Raw genomic sequence first — 18,907 nt, 5'->3', positions numbered from 1 at the left:
CCATGTAACTATGTAACCATGTAACTATGTAACTATGTAACTATGTAACTATGTAACTATGTAACTATGTAACTATGTAATGTAACTATGTAACCATGTAACTATGTAACCATGTAACTATGTAACCATGTAACTATGTAACTATGTAACCATGTAACTATGTAACTATGTAACTATGTAACTATGTAACTATGTAATGTAACTATGTAACCATGTAACTATGTAACTATGTAACTATGTAACTATGTAATGTAACTATGTAACTATGTAACCATGTAACCATGTAACCATGTAACTATGTAACCATGTAACTATGTAACTATGTAACTATGTAACTATGTAATGTAACTATGTAACCATGTAACTATGTAACCATGTAACCATGTAACTATGTAACTACCATGTAACCATGTAACTATGTAACTATGTAACTATGTAACTATGTAACTATGTAATGTAACTATGTAACCATGTAACTATGTAACTATGTAACTATGTAACTATGTAACTATATAACTATATAACTATATAACTATGTAACTATGTAACTATGTAACTATGTAACTATGTAACTATGTAGCTATGTAACTATGTAACTATGTAACTATGTAACTATGTAACTATGTAACTATGTAACTATGTAACCATGTAGCTATGTAACCATGTAGCTATGTAACTATGTAACCATGTAACCATGTAACCATGTAACCATGTAACCATGTAACTATGTAACTATGTAACCATGTAACTATGTAACTATGTAACTATGTAACTATGTAACCATGTAACCATGTAACCATGTAACCATGTAACCATGTAACTATGTAACTATGTAACTATGTAACTATGTAACTATGTAACTATATAACTATATAACTATATAACTATATAACTATATAACTATATAACTATATAACTATATAACTATATAACTATATAACTATGTAACTATGTAACTATGTAACTATGTAGCTATGTAGCTATGTAACTATGTAACTATGTAACTATGTAACTATGTAACTATGTAACTATGTAACTATGTAACTATGTAACTATGTAACTATGTAACTATGTAACTATGTAACTATGTAACCATGTAGCTATGTAACCATGTAACCATGTAACCATGTAACCATGTAACCATGTAACCATGTAACCATGTAACTATGTAACTATGTAACTATGTAACTATATATATGTAAGTCCTTTTGCCAGCTATGAAAATATAATTGCAAATACTTTGGCCAGCCATGAAAATATCACAAATCTATTAACCAGCCGTGAAAATATTATCACAAGTCCTTTGGACATCTGATGAAATACTTTGTGTTTAGATGCCGCTGGTAGAATGGCTGATTTAATAGGCTCTGGATCATTGTTAGAGCAGCAAAGTAGGTAGTTTTATATAATGTCCTTCCTATAGGCGTGAGATCAGGTTACCAATCTATTTTATTAGACACTCTTAAAATAAGCTCACTAATTGAGCAAAACATATTTTTAGATTAACAACCTGTTCACTTGCATATCAATTATATCTTGGCGAATTCTGTTTATACAAAAAAGCATCCAAGCCTTTCTTTTAACAAATCTGTATAGAATCTAAAACTACATCCTCTTCAGACAGAGCATTTTACATCTTTATTGTTCTTTCCTCTGCTGTATGTGAAAACGCCTTTCTTCCAGTCTCAATGGGTGACCTCTTGTCTGTTGGATATTCCTGTTAATAAACAGGTAAGCACATAGTAGTTTGCACTGACCCTGTATTTTTGTATAATGCGATCATATCCCCTCTTAGGTGCCTCATAGACTTACAGAATAATAATGAGATTGCTTATTTTAGGAAAATGTGGTCCAACCTTGGGGAGATTGAACCCCTATTCTGTGCTCAGCCTTTTCTTTGGTGATGAAAGATTTCTGCAGATGATTCCCCGCTCCCATTGGGAAGTGACGTTATGTCCCAGTCCGTTTTCCGCAGTCTGATTCAGAATGCTCTTCATTTTGGCTTGGCTCCAGAACAATGTACATAATGTGGCAGAACCTGTTGGAAGTTTTGTAACTGGGTCATTCGTGGTGACATATCCATGTGGATTGTGTGATGTGACATTTTTAACAAAGTACATTACGTACATTCCTGTATGTCTCGTGTAATAAAACCATGCCCACGCCAAACAGCAAGAATCGTCATCTTTCCATGAAAACCCGTTAAACCAGCTGGCACTGATTGTATGGCACGTCTATAAATCTTTACGGTATTAAGGTATAGAAGGATGGCGAATGTGTGTCTCTGCCTATTATTAGCGCATATATATATATATATATATATATATATATATATAGCAACAACATATTCTGCATTACAGAGCATATTTAGATTAAACCTGGCTATGGACACACAGACTGTGCACACAGTGAGAGGCTATGGACACACAGACTGTGCACACAGTGAGAGGCTATGGACACACAGACTGTGCACACAGTGAGAGGCTATGGACACACAGACTGTGCACACAGTGAGAGGCTATGGACACACAGACTGTGCACACAGTGAGAGGCTATGGTTACACAGACTGTGCACACAGTGAGAGGCTATGGTCACACAGACTGTGCACACAGTGAGAGGCTATGGACACACAGACTGTGCACACAGTGAGAGGCTATGGTTACACAGACTGTGCACACAGTGAGAGGCTATGGACACACAGACTGTGCACACAGTGAGAGGCTATGGACACACAGACTGTGCACACAGTGAGAGGCTATGGACACACAGACTGTGCACACAGTGAGAGGCTATGGTTACACAGACTGTGCACGCAGTGAGAGGCTATGGACACACAGACTGTGCACACAGTGAGAGGCTATGGTTACACAGACTGTGCACGCAGTGAGAGGCTATGGTTACACAGACTGTGCACACAGTGAGAGGCTATGGACACACAGACTGTGCACGCAGTGAGAGGCTATGGTTACACAGACTGTGCACACAGTGAGAGGCTATGGTTACACAGACTGTGCACACAGTGAGAGGCTATGGTTACACAGACTGTGCACACAGTGAGAGGCTATGGTTACACAGACTGTGCACACAGTGAGAGGCTATGGTTACACAGACTGTGCACACAGTGAGAGGCTATGGTTACACAGACTGTGCACACAGTGAGAGGCTATGGTTACACAGACTGTGCACACAGTGAGAGGCTATGGACACACAGACTGTGCACACAGTGAGAGGCTATGGACACACAGACTGTGCACACAGTGAGAGGCTATGGACACACAGACTGTGCACACAGTGAGAGGCTATGGACACACAGACTGTGCACACAGTGAGAGGCTATGGACACACAGACTGTGCACACAGTTAGAGGCTATGGACACACAGACTGTGCACACAGTGAGAGGCTATGGACACACAGACTGTGCACACAGTGAGAGGCTATGGTTACACAGACTGTGCACACAGTGAGAGGCTATGGTTACACAGACTGTGCACACAGTGAGAGGCTATGGTTACACAGACTGTGCACACAGTGAGAGGCTATGGTTACACAGACTGTGCACACAGTGAGAGGCTATGGACACACAGACTGTGCACACAGTGAGAGGCTATGGACACACAGACTGTGCACACAGTGAGAGGCTATGGACACACAGACTGTGCACACAGTGAGAGGCTATGGACACACAGACTGTGCACACAGTGAGAGGCTATGGACACACAGACACAGACTGTGCACGCAGTGAGAGGCTATGGTTACACAGACTGTGCACACAGTGAGAGGCTATGGACACACAGACTGTGCACGCAGTGAGAGGCTATGGTTACACAGACTGTGCACACAGTGAGAGGCTATGGACACACAGACTGTGCACACAGTGAGAGGCTATGGTTACACAGACTGTGCACACAGTGAGAGGCTATGGTCACACAGACTGTGCACACAGTGAGAGGCTATGGACACACAGACTGTGCACACAGTGAGAGGCTATGGACACACAGACTGCACACAGTGAGAGGCTATGGACACACAGACTGTGCACACAGTGAGAGGCTATGGACACACAGACTGCACACAGTGAGAGGCTATGGACACACAGACTGTGCACACAGTGAGAGGCTATGGACACACAGACTGCACACAGTGAGAGGCTATGGACACACAGACTGTGCACGCAGTGAGAGGCTATGGTTACACAGACTGTGCACACAGTGGGAGGCCGGCCCAGCAAACAGACATTCAGGTTATATTACATGTACATGATGACACTCACTTTGCAATCTTTTATCCAGGAGTTAAACGAGGACTTTGCTCACTGGGTGTGACACCAGCCTAGAGGATAAATCACCATCAACCCAGGGAGCAGGACTGTCAGATCACTGTCACCCACAGAATGGACAGCACGGCTCAGCTAATGGCTGCTTTCCAGGGTACAGCCACTGGGGTTGGAGTGCCAGGTCACGGCTGGAGGATCTGCCTGGCTCATGAATTTCAGGAGAAACGGAAACCCTTTCAAATTGCCAATGTTTCCCCTTATCATGTTGTGAGCCATCTGCCTCTAGGGATCAGGTGAGTGTGAGTGATTGATTCAATGCTATAGAGTGTATTGTATATATTGTCTGTACCCGATCTAGGGCTGATCATGTCCTCTCTGTGTGTATTCATTCAGTCTCTGTGCATGTTATTGTATAATATGTGTGGACACGACTCCTGTAAATTATAATATATAGTTATACTGATCCTGTATAATATAATATAATTAATGGTTATACTGCCCCCTTATAATATATACAGTGAGGAGAAACAATATTTGATCCCCTACTGATTTTGAACGTTTGTGCACTAACAAAGAAATGATCAGTCTATAATTTTAATTGTAGGTGTATTTTAACAGTGAGAGACAGAATAACAAAAAATTAAATCCAGAAACATGCATGTCAAAAAAGTTATACATTGATTTGCATGTCAATGAGTGCAATAAGTATTTGACCCCTTTGACTTAGTACTTGGTGGCAAAACCTTTGTGGGCATTCACAGAGGTCAGAGGTTTCTTGTAGTTGGCCACCAGTTTTGCACCCATCTCATGAGGGATTTTGTCCCACACCTCTTTGCAGATAATATATAGCTATACTGCCCCCGTTTAATATATAGCTATAGCTATACTGCCCCCGTTTAATATATAGCTATAGCTATACTGCCCCGTTTAATATATAGTTATACTGCCCCCGTATAATATATAGTTATACTGCACCCGTATAATATATAGTTATACTGCCCCCGTATAATATATAGTTATACTGCCCCGTATAATATATAGCTATACTGCCCCCGTATAATATATAGTTATACTGCCCCGTATAATATATAGCTATACTGCCCCCGTATAATATATAGTTATACTGCCCCCGTATAATATATAGTTATACTGCCCCGTATAATATATAGCTATACTGCCCCCGTATAATATATAGTTGTGGCAAACCTAGCCACTTCTGGAACACTGGACTTTAATTGCCATAAAGGTTGTCTGTATTGTATGCTGTGTAAATATATGTCTTCTGCTGTGTATTATGTGTCCATTGTAATTTGTATGCTAGCAGCCGTAAGCCGCTAGTGTAACGGACCGTTTCAGCAGACAAGGGGTTAAAATCCGTTTAGGCGATAATCCCCTTTTCACAGACAGGCACAGCTACTGTAAAAGCACCAAAACTCACGAATTGGATATAGGTGAATGCACCAAACTCCCGAACTGCATACAAGGGAATAAGGTAGCACTCCAAACTCCTGAACTGGAACCTCACGAATTGCTGCTAGCAGACGAACAGGAAAAGCTCCCAAGCGGCTTACACTCCTGGCAGTCAGTCCCTATCAGCATACAGTGAATCCCCCCAAGAACGAGACAAGGCTCCGTGTTGAGGGTCAAGCAGTGGTCTGTTTATTGAGGGCTACCTGCCCCTGTATTTATGCAGGTATCCCACCTGGTGGACATTCCCCTAGGGGACCAGATGGAAGACTGTAACAATGGACAGACATTTAGCATTTCAGGACATACAGCAGTAAAACATCCCCACAATGCATCCTGGTTTCCTCCCCTCTGCCCTGGAGAAGTAATTCAATTATCTCCCAGGACAAAGGCAAAACTCCATTACACACGTGGGGACACAAAGACAGACTATCACTTTAAAATACATAAAGACACATTTTATACATAAAACACAGACATGTAACATATCCCCAGATAGCTCAGGTCTGAGTGCACATTATTAGGTGAATGGCACCCAGATCACACAAATACATTTTAATTGCCATGGAGCCAAAGTCTTTAATTACACGAACAGGCTCCATGGCAGGCTATCTGGGTTAAAACATTCACCTATACAAACTACCGAATTTCCCTGCATCCACCAAATCCATCCGAATTAGAACCAGGGGCTGGAGGTTCAGCGGTGCCTGCACGTAAAAGTGTCCGATTTTGGTGCATGAAAGCCGGGCAGAAAAGCGCTGGCTGCCCGGGGAACTCCAGAACAGCGCCACCTAGCGGCCGCTAAGTGTAACAGCGGCCACCCAGTAACAAGCAATTAAGCTGCGGTTAACCGCAGCTTCAGGGAGGTAAATTGGCAGCACCCTCCAGCTTCTGGAGGGTGCTGCCAATTAACAGCGCCGGCCGTCTCACCACGGCTCTGGGGAGGGTGCAAACAGGCTGTTTGTTCGGTAGACAGAATCTACCGAACGGCTGTGCAGAAAGGGAGAAATAAATCCTTCTGCACAGTCAAATTAACCCTCTAGCTGCCGGTCCATAATCCAAAGGCAGCAGGCGGGCAACCAGGCTCCTCCAATGCAATGTGGCGAGGTTGGTCTCGTCACAGCTAGCATTCAGTCACTTTATTTCACGAACAGCGACTATCCGGGCCGTTCGTGAAACGAATATGGGACCCCCTGATAGACCACACATTAAGAGACGTGTGGCGCTCGTTAACCGATTGCAACAATGTTGCAATCGGTAATTAAGTGTATTCCTAGGTGGCCGTCAGTTGGGCTACCGACCACGCGGCGGTCGGCCATCTTGGATTCTTTGTTCCCCAGCGGTGTTTTGTCGTTGAGCGCGTGGAACTAAAAACGGCTGCTCGACGACACGAACACCGCTGCACTTCCAGTCCGTTCGGGAGCTCCGGTATTCCCCTATTATGTTTTCTCATTAGTATTCGGTACGTTTGAAACAAACTAAATAAACGAATGTATTCCATGCGGCGTTCGGTTAGTTTAGCCGGGATCTGAGCGGTATTCACACGAAATGTACCCTCAGACCCCAGCTATCTACCGAACACCGGTTCGTGCAAATCAGACGAATTTTGTTAAAGTTATATATTTTAATGTGAATTGCCGGTTCTACTGCACGAGGGGATAATCCACTTAACAGTCTATTTCAGTGGGAGTATCCCTCTCGTGCAGCGGTGCCTGATGGGAGAAATGTATCAACGGTTAAGTCCCCCATGTAGTCCCTTACTGTATCACCCCTGCTTTGTCAGTAAGGAAACCCCTTGCATGGGGACTTGCATAAATACTGGAAGTTCTGAATAAAGCTGCTAGTTGACTCCCAGACTGTGTTTCGTCCGGTTATTGGGAGATTTGGGATATTGCCCTACTTTTCAGTGCTGACTGTGGATTTACCGATAATACCAGCGGAGATCGTGGATTTGAATACTACACTCCGCTACAATAGTTATACTGCCGCCGAATAATATATAGTTATACTGCCCCCTTATAATATATAGTATACTGCCCCCATATAATATATAGCTATACTGCCCCCGTTTAATATATAGTTATACTGCCCCCGTATAATATATAGTTATACTGCCCCCTTATAATATATAGCTATACTGCCCCCTTATAATATATAGTTATACTGCCCCATATAATATATAGTATACTGCCCCATATAATATATAGTCATACTGCCCCATATAATATATAGTCATACTGCCCCCTTATAATATATAGCTATACTGCCCCCATATAATATATAGCTATACTGCCCCCTTATAATATATAGTATACTGCCCCCATATAATATATAGCTATACTGCCCCCGTTTAATATATAGCTATAGCTATACTGCCCCCGTATAATATATAGTTATACTGCCCCATATAATATATAGTATACTGCCCCCGTATCATATATAGTTATACTGCCCCGTATAATATATAGTTATACTGCCCCCTTATAATATATAGCTATACTGCCCCCGTATAATATATAGCTATACTGCCCCCGTATCATATATAGTTATACTGCCCCCTTATAATATATAGTTATACTGCCCCCTTATAATATATAGCTATACTGCCCCCTTATAATATATAGTTATACTGCCCCGTATAATATATAGTTATACTGCCCCGTATAATATATAGTTATACTGCCCCGTATAATATATAGTTATACTGCCCCGTATAATATATAGTTATACTGCCCCGTATAATATATAGTTATACTGCCCCCTTATAATATATAGTTATACTGCCCCCTTATAATATATAGTTATACTGCCCCCTTATAATATATAGCTATACTGCCCCCTTATAATATATAGTCATACTGCCCCCTTATAATATATAGTTATACTGCCCCCTTATAATATATAGCTATACTGCCCTGTATAATATATAGTTATACTGCCCCGTATAATATATAGTTATACTGCCCCCTTATAATATATAGTTATACTGCCCCCTTATAATATATAGTTATACTGCCCCCTTATAATATATAGTTATACTGCCCCCTTATAATATATAGTTATACTGCCCCCTTATAATATATAGCTATACTGCCCCCTTATAATACATAGTTATACTGCCCCATATAATATATAGTTATACTGCCCCCTTATAATATATAGTTATACTGCCCCCTTATAATATATAGTTATACTGACCCCTTATAATATATAGCTATACTGCCCCCTTATAATATATAGCTATACTGCCCCCTTATAATATATAGTTATACTGCCCCCATATAATATATAGTTATACTGCCCCCTTATAATATATAGCTATACTGCCCCCTTATAATATATAGTATACTGCCCCCATATAATATATAGCTATACTGCCCCCGTTTAATATATAGCTATAGCTATACTGCCCCCGTATCATATATAGTTATACTGCCCCCTTATAATATATAGTTATACTGCCCCCTTATAATATATAGTTATACTGCCCCCTTATAATATATAGTTATACTGCCCCCGTTTAATATATAGCTATACTGCCCCCGTTTAATATATAGCTATAGCTATACTGCCCCCATTTAATATATAGCTATAGTTATATTGCCCCCGTTTAATATATAGCTATAGCTATACTGCCCCCGTTTAATATATAGCTATAGTTGTATTGCCCCCGTATCATATATAGTTATACTGCCCCCTTATAATATATAGTTATACTGCCCCCTTATAATATATAGTTATACTGCCCCCTTATAATATATAGCTATACTGCCCCCTTATAATATATAGTTATACTGCCCCCTTATAATATATAGTTATACTGCCCCCGTTTAATATATAGCTATACTGCCCCCGTTTAATATATAGCTATAGCTATACTGCCCCCATTTAATATATAGCTATAGTTATATTGCCCCCGTTTAATATATAGCTATAGCTATACTGCCCCCGTTTAATATATAGCTATAGTTGTATTGCCCCCGTATCATATATAGTTATACTGCCCCCTTATAATATATAGTTATACTGCCCCCTTATAATATATAGTTATACTGCCCCCTTATAATATATAGCTATACTGCCCCCTTATAATATATAGTTATACTGCCCCCTTATAATATATAGTTATACTGCCCCCGTTTAATATATAGCTATACTGCCCCCGTTTAATATATAGCTATAGCTATACTGCCCCCATTTAATATATAGCTATAGTTATATTGCCCCCGTTTAATATATAGCTATAGCTATACTGCCCCCGTTTAATATATAGCTATAGTTGTATTGCCCCCATTTAATATATAGCTATAGTTGTATTGCCCCCATTTAATATATAGCTATAGTTACATTGCCCCCGTTTAATATATAGCTATAGCTATACTGCCCCTGTTTAATATATAGCTATACTGCCCCCGTATAATATATAGTTATACTGCCCCCTTATAATATATAGTTATACTGCCCCGTATAATATATAGTTATACTGCCCCTGTATAATATATAGTTATACTGCCCCCATATAATATATATGTTTTGATCTGTTCACCATCAACATTGCGTGCAGCAGCAACCACAGCCTCCCAGACACTGTTCAGAAAGGTGTACTGTTTTCCCTCCTTGTAAATCTCACATTTGATGATGGACCACATGTTCTCAATGGGGTTCAGATCAGGTGAACAAGGAGGCCATGTCATTAGATTTTCTTCTTTTATACCCTTTCTTGCCAGCCACGCTGTGGAGTACTTGGACGCGTGTGATGGAGCATTGTCCTGCATGAAAATCATGTTTTTCTTGAAGGATGCAGACTTCTTCCTGTACCACTGCTTGAAGAAGGTGTCTTCCAGAAACTGGCAGTAGGACTGGGAGTTGAGCTTGACTCCATCCTCAACCCGAAAAGGCCCCACAAGCTCATCTTTGATGATACCAGCCCAAACCAGTACTCCACCTCCACCTTGCTGGCGTCTGAGTCGGACTGGAGCTCTCTGTCCTTTACCAATCCAGCCACGGGCCCATCCATCTGGCCCATCAAGACTCTCATTTCATCAGTCCATAAAACCTTAGAAAAATCAGTCTTGAGATATTTCTTGGCCCAGTCTTGACGTTTCAGCTTGTGTGTCTTGTTCAGTGGTGGTCGTCTTTCAGCCTTTCTTACCTTGGCCATGTCTCTGAGTATTGCACACCTTGTGCTTTTGGGCACTCCAGTGATGTTGCAGCTCTGAAATATGGCCAAACTGGTGGCAAGTGGCATCTTGGCAGCTGCACGCTTGACTTTTCTCAGTTCATGGGCAGTTATTTTGCGCCTTGGTTTCTCCACACGCTTCTTGCGACCCTGTTGACTATTTTGAATGAAACGCTTGATTGTTCGTTGATCACGCTTCAGAAGCTTTGCAATTTTAAGAGTGCTGCATCCCTCTGCAAGATATCTCACTATTTTTGACTTTTCTGAGCCTGTCCAGTCCTTCTTTTGACCCATTTTGCCAAAGGAAAGGAAGTTGCCTAATAATTATGCACACCTGATATAGGGTGTTGATGTCATTAGACCACACCCCTTCTCATTACAGAGATGCACATCACCTAATATGCTTAATTGGTAGTAGGCTTTCGAACCTATACAGCTTGGAGTAAGACAACATGCATAAAGAGGATGATGTGGTCAAAATACTCATTTGCCTAATAATTCTGCACTCCCTGTATAGCTATACTGCCCCCGTATAATATATAGTTATACTGCCCCCGTATAATATATAGCTATACTGCCCCTGTTTAATATATAGTTATACTGCCCCCGTTTAATATATAGTTATACTGCCCCCGTTTAATATATAGTTATACTGCCCCCGTATAATATATAGTTATACTGCCCCCTTATAATATATAGTATACTGCCCCGTTTAATTAATATATAGCTATAGCTATACTGCCCCCGTATCATATATAGTTATACTGCCCCCTTATAATATATAGTATACTGCCCATATAATATATAGTCATACTGCCCCCTTATAATATATAGTATACTGCCCCATATAATATATAGTCATACTGTGTAGCGGATTGTATTAAGCCTGTCCTGTAATATTCACATAAGACTGCATTCGTTTTATTGTATTCGTGTATATCTGTAATAAATGTGTGATTTCGTATGTGGGTTCGGTAGTCTCATAGGAAGGAAACTACCGAACCATCAGACCACCCCAGTGAGAAGTGTGCGCCTCGTTAAGCGTTCACACTTCTCACAAACCGCAGCTTAATGTATAATTGTTAATGCATGGGTGGCCGCTGTTCGGTGTACGAACCACGCGCGGCGGCCATCTTACGCATAAAAATCTCAGCGGTGTTTGGTCGTCGAGTGTCTGGAACTCAAATCGGACACTCCAACAACCGAACACCGCTGAGACCTCCAGAGTTCCGTAACTACCGAACGGAGAGACCACACGACCTCCCGTTCGGTAGAAACAGAGTACCGAACAAGGGGACTCTAATGCATGCAATATTCAGTATGGATGGCAAGGATTACTATAGGTTTTTACTGCCGAACGGAGACCGACCGCAGGGCCCAAACACATGGAACCCTTTTCGGATACTACCTCGTGTGCGGTCGGTGAAACTTCACCCTCCATCTAACTCCCGAACCCCTGGTCCGATCTGGGTGAATTTTGGATATATTCTTCACCCAGATCAGGGCTACCTGGCGGTACCTAAGATTTATGCTATCTACTAGTTTAGGGGTACATCCAGGTTTGGGGTAAATGTACAGTATAGTTAAGAGGATTATGAGTCACTCTGAGGGGAGGAGATGTGTGGGAGTTAACTATTGCTGTATTGGTTACTGTCTTAATTATTGCAAATACCTCCCTTGCATGGGAGAATGTCTTAAAAGGAAGCTGTGGGAATAAACGTCAGTTCTGCTCCCGATGCTGTGTGTCATCCAGTTATTGGGAGTGCTGTTGGGATATTGCTGGATTGTTTTACCTGCTGGAATTACTACTCTATGGATCTATAATACTTGTTCCTGAGCCTCACTGGGATCTTAAGTGGAGAATAGCTGTGGAATATCAGCTCTCCGCTACATACTGCCCCTTATAATATATAGCTATACTGCCCCCGTATACTATATAGTCATACTGCCCCCTTATAATATATAGTCATACTGCCCCCTTATAATATATAGTTATACTGCCCCCTTATAATATATAGTCATACTGCCCCCTTATAATATATAGCTATACTGCCCCCGTATACTATATAGTCATACTGCCCCCTTATAATATATAGCTATACTGCCCCATATAATATATAGTTATACTGCCCCCTTATAATATATAGCTATACTGCCCCCTTATAATATATAGTATACTGCCCCATATAATATATAGTTATACTGCCCCCTTATAATATATAGTCATACTGCCCCCGTATACTATATAGTTATACTGCCCCCTTATAATATATAGTCATACTGCCCCCTTATAATATATAGCTATACTGCCCCCGTATACTATATAGTTATACTGCCCCCCTATAATATATAGTTATACTGCCCCCTTATAATATATAGTATACTGCCCCCGTATAATATATAGTTATACTGCCCCCTTATAATATATAGTCATACTGCCCCCTTATAATATATAGCTATACTGCCCCCGTATACTATATAGTTATACTGCCCCCTTATAATATATAGTCATACTGCCCCCTTATAATATATAGTATACTGCCCCATATAATATATAGTCATACTGCCCCATATAATATATAGTCATACTGCCCCCTTATAATATATAGCTATACTGCCCCCGTATACTATATAGTTATACTGCCCCCTTATAATATATAGTCATACTGCCCCCTTATAATATATAGTATACTGCTCCATATAATATATAGTTATACTGCCCCATATAATATATAGTCATACTGGCCCCTTGTAATATATAGTCATTCTGCCCCCGTATAATATATAGTTATAGTTATACTGCCCCCGTATAATATATAGTTATACTGCCCGCTTATAATATATAGTCATACTGCCCCCATATAATTTATAGTTATCCTTCCCCTTTTTAATATATATTTATTCGTCACCTGTGTGGACTAAGGGTGTATATGTGCGTGTGGACTTTATTGGTATATAGGTGTGTGTGTATAAGTGCGGTTACATAGTAACTGAGTACACTGACACTAGTCACACACTGTCCGAACCATAGACTCTGCCTCTGGAGTTACTAGCTGCATGATGTCAATATTTTTGGGCTGGCTGTACCATTGCACATCACCGGTGGGTGCCAAAAAGCAAGCAATCAATACAGAATGATTTGCTCTGTACTCTTGTTATGTTAAATGGTGTTTTATTTCAGGTATCTGGTGTGGTGGTGTAGGAAAACGTACATGGAAAAGAAGGCTCCATTTATTGACATGATGAATTCCGTCCCCCTGCGCCAGATGTACGGTGAGTACCATTAATACACACACAGCATGGGACACAGTGGGATTATATTCCTGGGCTTCCACCGTGAATTCATTCGCTCTCCCAATAATATGTGCTAGAGAAAGAGAGTCGATTTTCCCACATCCTCTCCTGACATATCTCATATCCTGAGAGGGACTGAACAAACAGTACATCACTCACTAATGACGAATACTGCACTGAATTCCTTCCTTTCCTTATTGCATTACTGCAATCACTGTGTATACCTAGTGCAACGCACGCATAGCTTTCTCCAACAATAAGGAAAGGAAGGACTAGGTATGCATAGCGATTGCAGTAATGCACTGAATTCCTTCCTTTCCCTATTGTAGGAGAAAGCTGTGCGTGCGTTGCACTAGGTATGCATAGTGATTGCAGTAATGCAGTGAATTCCTTCCTTTCCTTATTATTGGAGAAAGCTGTGTGTGCGATGCACTAGGTATGCATAGTGATTGCAGTAATGCAGTGAATTCCTTCCTTTCCCTATTGTTGGAGAAAGCTGTGCGTGCGTTGCACTAGGTATGCATAGTGATTGCAGTAATGCACTGAATTCCTTCCTTTCCTTATTGTTGGAGAAAGCTGTGCGTGCGATGCACTAGGTATGCATAGTGATTGCAGTAATGCAGTGAATTCCTTCCTTTCCCTATTGTTGGAGAAAGCTGTGCGTGCGTTGCACTAGGTATGCATAGTGATTGCAGTAATGCACTGAATTCCTTCCTTTCCTTATTGTTGGAGAAAGCTGTGCGTGCGTTGCACTAGGAATGCATAGTGATTGCAGTAATGCAGTGAATTCCTTCCTTTCCTTATTGTTGGAGAAAGCTGTGCGTGCGATGCACTAGGTATGCATAGCGATTGCAGTAATGCACTGAATTCCTTCCTTTCCCTATTGTTGGAGAAAGCTGTGCGTGCGATGCACTAGGTATGCATAGTGATTGCAGTAATGCAGTGAATTCCTTCCTTTCCCTATTGTTGGAGAAAGCTGTGCGTGCGATGCACTAGGTATGCATAGTGATTGCAGTAATGCAGTGAATTCCTTCCTTTCCTTATTATTGGAGAAAGCTGTGTGTGCGATGCACTAGGTATGCATAGTGATTGCAGTAATGCAGTGAATTCCTTCCTTTCCCTATTGTTGGAGAAAGCTGTGCGTGCGTTGCACTAGGTATGCATAGTGATTGCAGTAATGCACTGAATTCCTTCCTTTCCTTATTGTTGGAGAAAGCTGTGCGTGCGTTGCACTAGGTATGCATAGTGATTGCAGTAATGCACTGAATTCCTTCCTTTCCTTATTATTGGAGAAAGCTGTGTGTGCGATGCACTAGGTATGCATAGTGATTGCAGTAATGCAGTGAATTCCTTCCTTTCCCTATTGTTGGAGAAAGCTGTGTGGGCGTTGCACTAGGTATGCATAGTGATTGCAGTAATGCAGTGAATTCCTTCCTTTCCCTATTGTTGGAGAAAGCTGTGCGTGCGTTGCACTAGGTATGCATAGTGATTGCAGTAATGCACTGAATTCCTTCCTTTCCTTATTGTTGGAGAAAGCTGTGCGTGCGTTGCACTAGGAATGCATAGTGATTGCAGTAATGCAGTGAATTCCTTCCTTTCCTTATTGTTGGAGAAAGCTGTGCGTGCGATGCACTAGGTATGCATAGCGATTGCAGTAATGCAGTGAATTCCTTCCTTTCCTTATTGTTGGAGAAAGCTGTGCGTGCGATGCACTAGGTATGCATAGTGATTGCAGTAATGCAGTGAATTCCTTCCTTTCCTTATTGTTGGAGAAAGCTGTGCGTGAGTTGCACTAGGTATGCACAGTGATTGCAGTAATGCAGTGAATTCCTTCCTTTCCTTATTGTTGGAGAAAGCTGTGCGTGCGATGCACTAGGTATGCATAGTGATTGCAGTAATGCAGTGAATTCCTTCCTTTCCTTATTGTTGGAGAAAGCTGTGTGTGCGATGCACTAGGTATGCATAGTGATTGCAGTAATGCAGTGAATTCCTTCCTTTCCTTATTGTTGGAGAAAGCTGTGCGTGCGATGCACTAGGTATGCATAGTGATTGCAGTAATGCACTGAATTCCTTCCTTTCCTTATTGTTGGAGAAAGCTGTGTGGGCGATGCACTAGGTATGCATAGCGATTGCAGTAATGCAGTGAATTCCTTCCTTTCCCCATTGTTTTTGAAAGCTGTGCGTGAGTTGCACTAGGTATGCACAGTGATTGCAGTAATGCAGTGAATTCCTTCCTTTCCTTATTGTTGGAGAAAGCTGTACGTGCGTTGCACTAGGTATGCATAGTGATTGCAGTAATGCAGTGAATTCCTTCCTTTCCTTATTGTTGGAGAAAGCTGTGCGTGAGTTGCACTAGGTATGCACAGTGATTGCAGTAATGCAGTGAATTCCTTCCTTTCCTTATTGTTGGAGAAAGCTGTACGTGCGTTGCACTAGGTATGCACAGTGATTGCAGTAATGCAGTGAATTCCTTCCTTTCCTTATTGTTGGAGAAAGCTGTGCGTGCGATGCACTAGGTATGCACAGTGATTGCAGTAATGCAGTGAATTCCTTCCTTTCCTTATTGTTGGAGAAAGCTGTATGTGCATTGCATTAGGTATGCATAGTGATTGCAGTAATGCAGTGAATTCCTTCCTTTCCTTATTGTTGGAGAAAGCTGTGCGTGAGTTGCACTAGGTATGCACAGTGATTGCAGTAATGCAGTGAATTCCTTCCTTTCCTTATTGTTGGAGAAAGCTGTGCGTGCGATGCACTAGGTATGCATAGTGATTGCAGTAATGCAGTGAATTCCTTCCTTTCCTTATTGTTGGAGAAAGCTGTGTGTGCGATGCACTAGGTATGCATAGTGATTGCAGTAATGCACTGAATTCCTTCCTTTCCTTATTGTTGGAGAAAGCTGTGTGTGCGATGCACTAGGTATGCATAGTGATTGCAGTAATGCAGTGAATTCCTTCCTTTCCTTATTGTTGGAGAAAGCTGTGCGTGCGATGCACTAGGTATGCATAGTGATTGCAGTAATGCACTGAATTCCTTCCTTTCCTTATTGTTGGAGAAAGCTGTGTGGGCGATGCACTAGGTATGCATAGCGATTGCAGTAATGCAGTGAATTCCTTCCTTTCCCCATTGTTTTTGAAAGCTGTGCGTGAGTTGCACTAGGTATGCACAGTGATTGCAGTAATGCAGTGAATTCCTTCCTTTCCTTATTGTTGGAGAAAGCTGTACGTGCGTTGCACTAGGTATGCATAGTGATTGCAGTAATGCAGTGAATTCCTTCCTTTCCTTATTGTTGGAGAAAGCTGTGCGTGAGTTGCACTAGGTATGCACAGTGATTGCAGTAATGCAGTGAATTCCTTCCTTTCCTTATTGTTGGAGAAAGCTGTACGTGCGTTGCACTAGGTATGCACAGTGATTGCAGTAATGCAGTGAATTCCTTCCTTTCCTTATTGTTGGAGAAAGCTGTGCGTGCGATGCACTAGGTATGCACAGTGATTGCAGTAATGCAGTGAATTCCTTCCTTTCCTTATTGTTGGAGAAAGCTGTGTGTGCGATGCACTAGGTATGCATAGTGATTGCAGTAATGCAGTGAATTCCTTCCTTTCCTTATTGTTGGAGAAAGCTGTGCGTGCGATGCACTAGGTATGCATAGTGATTGCAGTAATGCACTGAATTCCTTCCTTTCCCTATTATTGGAGAAAGCTGTGCGTGCGATGCACTAGGTATGCATAGTGATTGCAGTAATACAGTGAATTCCTTCCTTTCCTTATTGTTGGAGAAAGCTGTGCGTGCGTTGCACTAGGTATGCATAGTGATTGCAGTAATGCACTGAATTCCTTCCTTTCCTTATTGTTGGAGAAAGCTGTGCGTGCGATGCACTAGGTATGCATAGTGATTGCAGTAATGCAGTGAATTCCTTCCTTTCCTTATTGTTGGAGAAAGCTGTGTGGGCGTTGCACTAGGTATGCATAGTGATTGCAGTAATGCAGTGAATTCCTTCCTTTCCTTATTGTTGGAGAAAGCTGTGTGTGCGATGCACTAGGTATGCATAGTGATTGCAGTAATGCAGTGAATTCCTTCCTTTCCTTATTGTTGGAGAAAGCTGTGCGTGCGATGCACTAGGTATGCACAGTGATTGCAGTAATGCAGTGAATTCCTTCCTTTCCGTATTATTGGAGAAAGCTGTACGTGCGATGCACTAGGTATGCACAGTGATTGCAGTAATGCAGTGAATTCCTTCCTTTCCTTATTGTTGGAGAAAGCTGTGCGTGCGTGCGATGCACTAGGTATGCACAGTGATTGCAGTAATGCACTGAATTCCTTCCTTTCCTTATTGTTGGAGAAAGCTGTGTGGGCGTTGCACTAGGTATGCATAGTGATTGCAGTAATGCAGTGAATTCCTTCCTTTCCTTATTGTTGGAGAAAGCTGTGTGTGCGATGCACTAGGTATGCATAGTGATTGCAGTAATGCAGTGAATTCCTTCCTTTCCTTATTGTTGGAGAAAGCTGTGCGTGCGATGCATTAGGTATGCATAGCTATTGCAGTAATGCACTGAATTCCTTCCTTTCCTTATTGTTGGAGAAAGCTGTGTGGGCGTTGCACTAGGTATGCATAGTGATTGCAGTAATGCAGTGAATTCCTTCCTTTCCTTATTGTTGGAGAAAGCTGTGTGTGCGTTGCACTAGGAATGCATAGAG

General features: G+C 41.4%; 1 protein-coding gene across 2 annotated transcripts in view; it reads left to right on the top strand.

The window, feature by feature from the left end:
- The window catches only part of GBA2 (glucosylceramidase beta 2), a 210,243-nt gene that overhangs the window by 6,733 nt on the left and 184,603 nt on the right, over nt 1-18,907 (top strand). For both annotated transcript variants that reach the window (XM_063453518.1, XM_063453519.1), the window contains exons 2-3: nt 4,292-4,568; nt 14,103-14,194. In XM_063453518.1, the coding sequence (XP_063309588.1) occupies nt 4,393-4,568; nt 14,103-14,194 (268 nt within the window). In that variant the 5' untranslated portion in view covers nt 4,292-4,392. The remainder of the gene's footprint in view (nt 1-4,291; nt 4,569-14,102; nt 14,195-18,907) is intronic.

The sequence above is a fragment of the Pelobates fuscus genome, chromosome 5, assembly GCF_036172605.1.
Source record: "Pelobates fuscus isolate aPelFus1 chromosome 5, aPelFus1.pri, whole genome shotgun sequence".
NCBI lineage: Eukaryota > Metazoa > Chordata > Amphibia > Anura > Pelobatidae > Pelobates > Pelobates fuscus.
The sequence above is the reverse complement of the archived record's forward strand: the minus strand, read 5'-3'. Positions and strand labels throughout refer to the sequence as shown.